The 10,408-nt window shown below is 38.6% G+C and overlaps 1 protein-coding gene across 2 annotated transcripts in view; it reads left to right on the forward strand.

The window, feature by feature from the left end:
* BRAF (B-Raf proto-oncogene, serine/threonine kinase) overlaps positions 1-10,408 on the forward strand; it is a 60,274-nt gene that overhangs the window by 19,415 nt on the left and 30,451 nt on the right. For both annotated transcript variants that reach the window (XM_010143809.1, XM_010143811.1), the window contains exons 3-6: positions 7,177-7,280; positions 7,986-8,088; positions 9,377-9,525; positions 10,273-10,392. In XM_010143809.1, coding sequence (XP_010142111.1) covers positions 7,177-7,280; positions 7,986-8,088; positions 9,377-9,525; positions 10,273-10,392 — 476 coding nt within the window. The remainder of the gene's footprint in view (positions 1-7,176; positions 7,281-7,985; positions 8,089-9,376; positions 9,526-10,272; positions 10,393-10,408) is intronic.

The raw sequence follows: 10,408 nt of genomic DNA on the forward strand, positions 1-10,408 counted from the left end.
TTTCATCAAATGCCTGCCTAGCACAAGTCATGAATCTGAGAATAATCAGAAGAAATATTTTAATTCCATGTTTAGTAAGTCATATTTAAATTTATGCCTTTTTGTGTTGTTTAAGTAAACTAACCAACCAAAGCTTTTTTGTAGAGGAAGTGTATATTACCTGGAGACGAAAGTATCTGTTTGTTTTCAGGATCAGTTGCCACAATTTAGAGAAGGATGTGAATTCTATCCCTTCTGTGGTAGCTTCTTGCTCCCCTGCCTTTAAAGCATTTGGAGTGTGCTCATCTGAGACAGGATACTACGCAAGTGGGCTCTGGGTCTGATCTATTAGATTTAGTTAAACCATTCTGTAACTCAAATTTCTAATGTGTTTGGGTTTTGGTGTGGAGGGCAGCCAGCTGACTTTTTCATCACTTGCACAGAAACCTCAGGGTCCTGGGTTTTGATTCCCATATGGTACCTACAGATATTTTTCTAGATGAGCATTTGTCTGAAGTCTAAAGCTGTATTTTCCAAACTTTTGTATTAGTGAGTCACTGTCAGCCTTTACAACTTCTAGCGCTTGTATTCTCCCTAACTATAATTTTAAGATGGTGATCCTGGTGTCTCCTGTCACGTTCCAAGTTACCAGTGCCCTTCTGAACACAGTTTGGGAGCTGTGCCTCAAAAGCTTGGAAAATGATATTGTGGAGGCTGCTGTTTACTAGGCACTGCAGGTTTGATCCAGTGTGGTTTAGTGATGGTATTCTCTTGACCAAATGTGTTTGCATTGACATAAATCCGTCTGTTGTGTTCTACAAATGAGTACCCCTTAATTGCATTGGAGGTGCAAGTGGGTGCTGATAATTGATGTCTTTGCAAGTTAAATAGGATGCATTTGATGAAATGGTAGCAGCTTTGTAAAATGGGTAAACTCTGTTCAGCTTCCCTTGGAAACAAGATTTAATGCAATGGAATTGTCTCCCATTTGTCTTACTAATGTGCTCCATTAAGAATATATATTCTTAAATGCTGCTTTCTCCTGGAAACTGGTGAGAGCTGCATGCCCTGAAATCCAGAACAGCTGTGTCTGAAAGAAGTTTTCTTCATTTTATAGAGCATGTGATGTTCTGTTATCATCTTAAAGTTGTCTTTGATATGGGGGGGTTAATTTATCTGTTAGTGCTGTAAAAAAAAATGGCTGACTGATTTGATTAAACATTTATCTTTCATACCTGAGATAAGAAACTAAATGTGGATCTCATGTTTGGATTTTATCTGAAAACCTAACATGTTGACGGCAAAACTAGCTATCTAGCAAAAAGATAGCTTAGCTTATTTATCTCCCAACACACTGAATTCTGTGAGCATATTATTGGCAATTTTCAGTTATACAGGTATGGGGAGGGGGCGGGGGAAGTGTGATCTTTCAAAGCGCATGTGTTAAGTATATCAGTACTTTGAAGTGACATTTGAAAATCCATACTACTTGGAATATTCTTGCTACTATGCCCAGAACACTGTTTAACTGTAGACTTTTTCTGAAGCTCTGAAGATGTGTACACGTACCTTATGTACATACATAATACTTGGCTAAATTGAGCTGAACTACAGTGCAGGGTTGAGGAAAAAGTGGAACCAGCTAACTACTTTTGAGGAGTATAGTAGTAGACATTCAGAGCTGTTCAGCCTCTCCACTTTCAGAGAATACCTTTACATTGATTTTGAAGTGCTTCTCAGTTTCTTCAGTCTCTTTATTACTGTAAAATTTTGGAAACTGCACTGGTGTAAGGAAGCATTTTTAACTCGCTGAGACTATGCCAGTTTCTGCTCTGTTAGAAAAGTGATGTAAGAGTTATTTAGGGATGTAGCCCTGAATTTCTTACTGAATCGGGAGTGACCTGATTTGCAGAAATAAATTATTTATTATGTATTGTTTAAATGCTTGTGGCTGCAGTACTAAATATATATCACCAATGTTGTTATGAGTACTTACTGTCCATAGGAATAGTTTACATGAGTAAAAGAAATGAGGAAATTAAGTGCTATAGTTCCTTTTAATCTGTCTAGTTAGTAGGACTCTGCTTTGAGAATTTTTGGAACCTGGAATAATTTACATTTGTTTCCTTGGGACTTCACATTTGCAAAGTTGAGCAAGTGTTTTGATGTCTTCCTGAATCTCTGCTTGCTCGACTGAAGATGCACAAGTAAATTGCTTTCTCTGGTGTATTATTAAACTATACACTGAACACATCTTGCAGTCTGTATTGGCAGCTTCTGTACTGCTCCTTAGTGTTGTATAGCCCGTGCTCCTTCATGCTCTTCACTTTTGAAAACTGGTTTCCTGAATCAACTTTTAAATTGTTATAAACACCTAAACCTTTTCTGTCTACAAATATTAGGTGGGTAAGCAACTTTAAAAGAAAATCCTTAGCAATCACAGTTTGGAAACAGTAGTATGAATTTCTAGGTGGTTGCTGTTGTGAAATGTTATTTAGATTCTTTTATTTACAAAACAGAGGGATCAAAACATAATGAGTGGAGGCAGGCAAAATGGGTTTGAAATAATATTAGGCATTCTTTGTTTCAATAAAAATATAAACTTTGTTCAGTTTACTGGATTACAGTCGCAAGGGTGTGTATTTTGGAGGAGATCAAATTTTCTCATGGAGAACTAATTTTGTCAAAAAGTGCTGATGTGATTTGCATAAAGAGCTCTGTGGGAATTCTGTCAAAACTCTTGATGGAACTGATAAACCTGCTTTGGTTCCTGCCTGCCAGCAGTGCTTGATCTGCAGGCTCCTGACAGGCAGCCATGGGGCTTGGTGGGTCGGAAGGCTGTACCATGTTGGGGTCCTGTTCCCTGCACTTCCAGGCTGTGGGACCAAACATCCTCCCTCCTGCTGGAAGGGAGTAGGAAGCTGTTCTGAAACGCCTGCTTGGGGAAGGCTGTCTGTTAGCTCGAAAAGAAGATTTGTTTTGATTGGTATCTTTTTTCCTTAGGAGCGAGTTTTCCAAATCACTTTCTGGCACAGGGTATTTCTTTAATTTTGCCATAATTTGTGTGTGAGAAGAGGATGGGGGGGAAAAAGAGGTTTTAGAGAATGCTTTGCAGGATGAGATTTCTGCTTTACAGCAGGTGCTGGTAGGAACTGAAGGAGGGGGCTGAAGGGTTACATGCACAGATGGTGATAGACCGTACTGTACCAGTCAGGAAAATGATTAATCAATACTACAGGGATTTATTCTAGCATTTAGTTCTTTTAATTCAGCCTTCTGCTTCTCTGCTCAGGAGTTCTGTAAGAGAATGTTCTAAATGTGATGCTGATTCAGGATCCTGGTGATTTTTGAAAGTAATTAAAACAGTTCCCTAACCATTTTTTAGCTGGATCTTGTTGCAAATGGCAGTGAAGAGAATAAATGTTCTATCCATATTTCTAATTACAAGTTGCGTAAATATGGTCGGATTTTAATGAAGGGGACATGGATAGTAATGCTGAATAGAGAATGACAAGTGAGCGAGAGGCTTAATGCACATTTTTCATAGTTTTATTACACTTGTGGTGTAGGCAACATTCATTCTGATACTTAGCAAGTTTTGAGAGCTTGCCTATCTGACTTTATCGATGTCTTTAAAAGGCAGCCTCTAACTTCATAAATCTTGTTTCCAGCAAAATTAAAAAGAAAAAAAAATCACCTGAAGTGGCATTGTTTACATCAGTGTAATTCGTTAATAGAGTTTGAACTTTTTAAGTTCCTGATGCAGATCTTTGTTTCGTGAGATACTGGAGGATGTTGTCACTCTTCATGGAGGATCACTCCTGGAGGGAGAAAATGTCTTCAGTGAGCACAAGGCTCATTCCCTTTTTCTGTTCACCTCTTCTTTAATGTTAGTCAGGCTTTTACTGCTTGGCTTTTCCTCCTTGTCCTGTTCCATTCCTTCACCCAGGTCTAGATTTTACTGCCCTAGATTATTTTAATAATTAATGCCTTGAAGTTTTCTGCCTAATCTAGAACCTCTCCCACCCTATAATCAGTTCTAATGCTTCCCCTAGGCGCTCCCTTCAGCCTGGTGCTCCTTGCCCAAATGAGCTATCTTTTCTCTTAATCACAGCATGAAAGCTTCCTGTTCAGGATGTGCTTCCATTGCCTTCCCAGCTGTTTCAGCTAGTTCTCCCCTACATGATAGTTCATCATATCTTTGTTTCCTGCCCTCTGCTTCATTTAGTTCTTCAGTCTGTCTTCCTTCTGTCCTGCTTTGTTGTTTCCCACCAACCTGGTGATGGCAATGCCCTCTCCGGAATACACGTTTTTTCTGGCCAGTTCTTAAGTTTGTCTTGCCTCTCTCCTCCCATTTCTCCTTCGTGCCAAACCACTTACCTGGTTGTCTTCATTCCCCTTTTTCCCCATTGGTCTGTCTCACCCTCTCAGTATCTGAATTCCTTCTTCCACTGTGGATATTGGTGGTGAAGTGACTGAGGTTCCTGGAAAGGTAGACCTGAAGTGTCTGTGGAGGCTCTACCTCAGTCCAGTGGGAGCTGTAATTAGCGGAAAAAATAGCTGTGAGCTGAAGAACCCTTGCTTGCTCTGTCAAAATGGCCGATGATTGGACCTGGTGTGTGTAGAAGGTTGGAGCACACCTCTGAAATCCTCAGGTTTTAGTCAAATTCTTAAAAATATTTGCTCTGTATTTGTAAATATATATGTCAGAGGCAGGGAGAGCTTGTCACCCCACACTGAGAAGACAGACAGATTCTTTTAGGGATCCTTGGCAGAACGATGATGGTGCCAAATCATAGTTACAATTAAAGCTTTTAATATTATGATTAGTATAGCACAGAATTTATTAGAATGGCACAGGATTTCTACAAGCCTTATCAATATAATTCAATTTATAAGTAGTTTAATACAGAATTTATAATACAACCCAACATATTTCTAATCACTTGGGCCCTCTGCAAAGCAGGTCAAATCTTTAGCGCATGATTTGCTGTACCAATATAAAAGAAATATAATAGAAAGCAGAGGATGGTGGAGGCATCTCTGGCTGCCAGCGGATCGCAAGTCTCACTCTCCAGCAGCAGCTCTGGTCCCAGTTTCCCCTTAGGATTGGTATCTGCTTGGTTTTATAGGCAGTGCCCTGGGTGCTGTTACGCGTCCCTGTTCTGTTACGAGGCCATCACCACCACCTGTTGTTCCTGGGTGCCTGGGACCTTCAAGGCTGGCAAGGAGTTATCGGCTTGGCACCCAGAAACCTTCAGGCTGGTAGGGAGGGGAAGAAGAAGTTGTTTGGTTTGTCTGTTTGGTTCACAGGACTTTCAAGGCCTGATAATGAGGGGAGAGGGAATGAATATGTGACCTCCTTGGTCACAGAGAATGGTTGCTTGCCTCATTAAAAGGTGCTGGTTATGCTAACCACATCACCAGGAGTTGGGAGTGATACCGGTCACAGGACAACTCTATGAACAGTTGGTTTCAGTGTGAACAATTAATTTGGTAGACTTAAGCAGCAGAGGGCTGAGTTTTACAGTGGAAAGTTGTTGACGATATTGGCAATAATAAGTGCTACCAGACTCCCCCTAAATGAGACATTAGTAACAGATAAGAATATTTTATGCTGGAAGAATAACCTACATGTGATTGAAAGCCACAGTATTAAATTCTTGGATGAGAAGTTGTTACTTAGATCAATAAAAAGATACATTGAGAAGTAACGGAATGCATAAAAGTCACGCAAAGGCTGAATATCAAGATTGTCAAGAAATGTACTATAGAATGTCTTTCCTGAGGAAAGAGTAGAAAATGCTCTGTTTAAAATGTTTACACATTCACTAGATGAAATGCACAAATAACCTGTAAGAAGCACTTTCATATTAATGGAAGGAAGATTGTGAAGTAAAATATTCCTTTGATTTGCTCTTTTCTGAGAGAGCATATGTTTGAGTTCTAGAAATGCAGTATATAGCGTGGCCTCAAGTGGTGTTCACAAAGCTACTTGAAATAGACTCCTACTTTTCACTGTCATCCTAAAGTAGGACATAGGCCCCTTAAATACCCATGGAAATTTAAGTGGAGGGAGCAAAAACTAGGCTCTGATCCAAAGCCAGTTGGAGCTGATTAAGAGACTGCTTGTGGCTACCGAGGGCTCTGGCTTAGGCCACTAGCAAGGTGGAGTCTCAGGTGTTCAGACAGACATTTTTGGTTAGTTAAGTCTGTGGGTTTTCTTTTTATTCATATTTGAGGTGTTGTCCATGATTATAGGAGATGTCCCACTGTGTATATCATCTCAAGTACTACATATTTTCACTATTGAGTTGTAGGAATAGTAAGTGGATAATACTCGGCACCTTAACTACACTTAATCACCAGATTATGTATTGTTCTGTTTTTGTGGCGTGGCACTATACACTGTCTCAATACAGGTATACCTAGAGAATTATATTTATATACTTACTCCTGTAAGATAGACCTACATCTAGGATAGAAGCAAGGAAAATACTTTTACATAGTCTGCAATTCTTTGGCTAGTTTTTATGTGCTTCTCCATTCTTCCCACCTTGTTAGATATTTAAACTTTTCAAATAGTGAAACAGAAAAGAGCAGTATGTTTTTCAAATAGGAAGTGTCTGCAGAGTTGCAAATATAAGTTAAAGCAAGAGGTAATGTTCTTCCTGACTCAAGATGATAGAATTATTTTACTTTTTTGCATGCTTATCTTCTATTTTCGAATTAGAAAATAAAATGTTTAGATTTAATCATAACGGGTTTTTGAGTGCAGTCCAAGCTAGTTCTTCCATTTTAATTCCACTTGGCATGTTGCCTCACTTAATTTTGCAGTTTGGCCTGAACTTTTTATACAAGTATGCAGATACTAGCTATCTGTGTTCTGTTTCTCCAGTTACTTCAAGATTAAAAGACTTGGAAAGTCACTTCTGGAGCTGGGTCAAGATTTCATTCCAAATGTTAATAGAAATGTAGAGCTTGTTCTCTCTTCTAGCTGAGCTAGATTGCTTATATGCTTTTCACCAATAAAATTTTCCCCTGAACAACAAAGATTTTGTAAAAACTGTTACCTAGCGTTCTGTAAAGCATCATGAAAAGTGGAGTTTCGCATTTGAGGGTCAAAATGTTTGCGTTGCTTTGGGAGGGGTAAATTGGAACTTGTTTTAAATAGTTTCTTTTTTATTTGACCTCTAGGTTCCAGCAAGATGTGGAGTGACAGTCCGAGACAGCCTAAAGAAAGCTCTGATGATGAGAGGTCTTATTCCAGAATGCTGTGCCGTTTACAGAATACAGGATGGGTATGGTTTGTGTGTGTTTTGTGTGTTTTCATTCTTGGAATCTCATCTTGGAGTTACCCAGTATGGCCAGTTGTATCCAACGTTGTTGAAGTTGTTTTCAAAGTTCAGGATGTTACCATGCTTTGCACTAAACCAATATACACCTTGAAAACATGCCTAAAAAGAATGGCAAACTCCTAGGAAAAGATTTGATCACTTCAGAAATAGGCATAGTATAGAGCAGTATGGGCTTACAGACTGCTGGCAAAACCCTCACTAATCAAACTCATGCTAACCAAATGAGTATTAAATAGGTTTCGTTAACTTTTTTGTTTTATTTGACTTATAGTGGAGGAGTTTCCAGCTTTGTAGATTATTTTACTGCATAAAACTAGCCATCCCTTTGGGACTTGTGTGGAACATGTACTTTTACGAGCTCCTTTTGATCAGAAAGGAATCTGTCCCCTTGGAACCAAGGAATCAGCTCCACAATCAGGAGCTAATTGAAAAAAGTGTGTTTTGTTCATGCAGCTTGTGTTCATGCAGGGAAGGTGTGCTTTCCTTGGTATGTGCTGAGCTTGATGTCTTGCCTTTGAAGTTTCCTGCAGGTAGAGACTGGGTAGGAAAAACCCCACAGTGCAACTTTCTGCCTGATCTCATATCTTTAGCAGGAGATCTGCAAGCGCTTGTGCAGTGGTGCTAATGAAAGGCTTATTTACACTTTAGAGAGAAGAAGCCAATTGGCTGGGACACGGACATTTCCTGGCTCACGGGCGAGGAGTTGCATGTGGAAGTCTTGGAGAATGTGCCACTCACGACACACAATTTTGTATGTACTGATTATTTTATTAAATGTTGAGTAGGGTTTAATCAACTCTGTACCTTCAGATGAAGAACTGTCAGTATTTTGTATCTGTGAACTGTGGTAAGGGTTGCAAAAGAAGCTTTTATCACAATAACTTAAGTGAATTAGATAGAATAGTCATTGAAATAAGTGACGTTAGAGTACTTGATCACCCTGTAAACTTTTACATTTGGATGGAATACACCCTCTAAAATCTATAAATGTAGGGGGTTTAAATCAGCACTGCATTGCAGAGCTGTAATAATAATCTACTATTTTTGTATTGCTGTATCTATAAAATGTATTCTCGGCCTCCCTGCTGGCTTTGCAGCAGCAATTAACTAATGAACTAACTATTCCCAGAGCGGTGCTGACATCATCAGTGATGCTAGTGCACAAATATGTTTTGACCTGATAAGGCACAAAGTAAATGGAAGCTGCTAAACAGGATCTATCTGAACTGTTTTAGCTACGTGCAGAATCCTGGAAATAATGTTTGTCACATTGAGAGGAAAGCCCTTTAATTAAATAGAATTTTTTTTATTATTATTATTTGCCAGCTGCTTAAACTATTTTACTCAAAAAAGCTAGTTTGGCTATAGCTAGTTAGATGAAAGTCTAATAGGCTTCACAGATTTTTTTTTTTATATATATATATCCTTCTGAATTTTTTCGTTATTACACATAGCAATACAACTAAATGTGGTTTTATGCCAAGTACTGCTAAATTTGAAAATGAATCTAAATCATTTTTCCCCTGTATAACATGGGGATAATATATGTTCACCCTTCTGTGACTTTAAGTGTTTCTGCGTTTCAGTAGTCAGAATTACAGCTATATATGTAACCATACATAGAAGCCATATATGTATTTCCAGTCCTGTGAGTGTGGAGTAGAAATCTCACTGGGCTCTTGGAAAAATTAGAATATGACATAATCTTTCAGCAGTTTTTGTTTTTATCCAATTAAATCTGAATTAAATTCTGAGTGTTTTTCTCTAGCATGATAATAGTGCACTGTTTGGCTTCAGATTTGTTGCTGTTTTTCTTGCTACTAATGAAATGAAGCATTAATTCCAATAAACAGTTGAAAGAATTTTAATGCATGAAGACTATTTCAAAAAGCAGACAATCTTTTATGTTTGATACATAAAACTGTAGCTCCAGCATCAAAAAAGAGGCTCATAAGTGTATTTGAGGGAGGTAAAAACAAAGTGTTATCTTAGGCTTACAGAAAGATTGTATTTAATTATGATTATTTTTGACAATATAGGTACGAAAAACATTCTTCACATTAGCATTCTGCGACTTTTGTCGAAAGCTGCTTTTCCAGGGATTCCGGTGCCAGACATGTGGCTACAAATTTCACCAGCGCTGTAGTACAGAAGTGCCACTGATGTGTGTTAATTATGACCAACTTGAGTAAGTAATCACAATTGGTTTTGAAGTTGACCCTTTTATTATGCTTACAGCTGTCAGTGATTTCTTATGTTAAATTCAGGAAGTCAGAGGAGGTGCCCGAAAACAATATACAGGAGTTTCTGTTCTTGTGAGACTGTGTAATTCATATTCTTTCTCTGCTAGCTCAGACAGCCCGTTCATATGTTTTGCTGGATCCTTTCTTTGAAGCATGAATGGTGTGGCTGAGCACTTGACTGTGTCAGACAGACTTCTCATTGTTCACAGTCATTGTTCTTAATCGAAACTGGTTCTTTATTATGTGATGCCTAGGGCCCTTTTTAAATGTTTGGATGTAGATTTAGATGCAGGTTTATTCTCTTCAATGTGAAAAAAATGTTATGAGACACTGGTTTTATATGGTGAAATTGCAGTCAGTTTTATAGTGATTGAAAATAAATCCATTAGTGAGTTTGCCAAGGTAAGAACCATAAAAAAGAATGTCCCAAACAGTCACATTTACTGAAATTTAGTTATTGATTGATTTGCTTAAATCTTTGATTGTAGGTTAAGGATCTGGTGTAAAATGTCTCTGTGTTCTAATTGAACAGATTCAGCAGAGGCTATTAAGTCCTTTAAATAGACTTTCGTATAAGGAATCATTTTAAATGAGGGTTTGGTTGTGGTTCTTTTCGGTCTTTGAGTGTTACATTGTGAAGCTTCTGGGTTTTGCACAAGTTAGGTTGTTTTTGTTTTGTTCTTGCCTCACAGTTTGCTGTTTGTCTCCAAGTTCTTTGAACATCATCCCATACCACAGGAGGAGGCCTCCTTAGGAGAGACCACCCCAGCATCTGGATCGTACCCCTCAGTGCCCCCCTCAGATTCTGTTGGGTATGACCTTATTCCT

This window comes from Buceros rhinoceros, unplaced genomic scaffold (assembly GCF_000710305.1).
Source record: "Buceros rhinoceros silvestris isolate BGI_N320 unplaced genomic scaffold, ASM71030v1 scaffold23069, whole genome shotgun sequence".
NCBI classification, from domain to species: Eukaryota; Metazoa; Chordata; class Aves; order Bucerotiformes; family Bucerotidae; genus Buceros; species Buceros rhinoceros.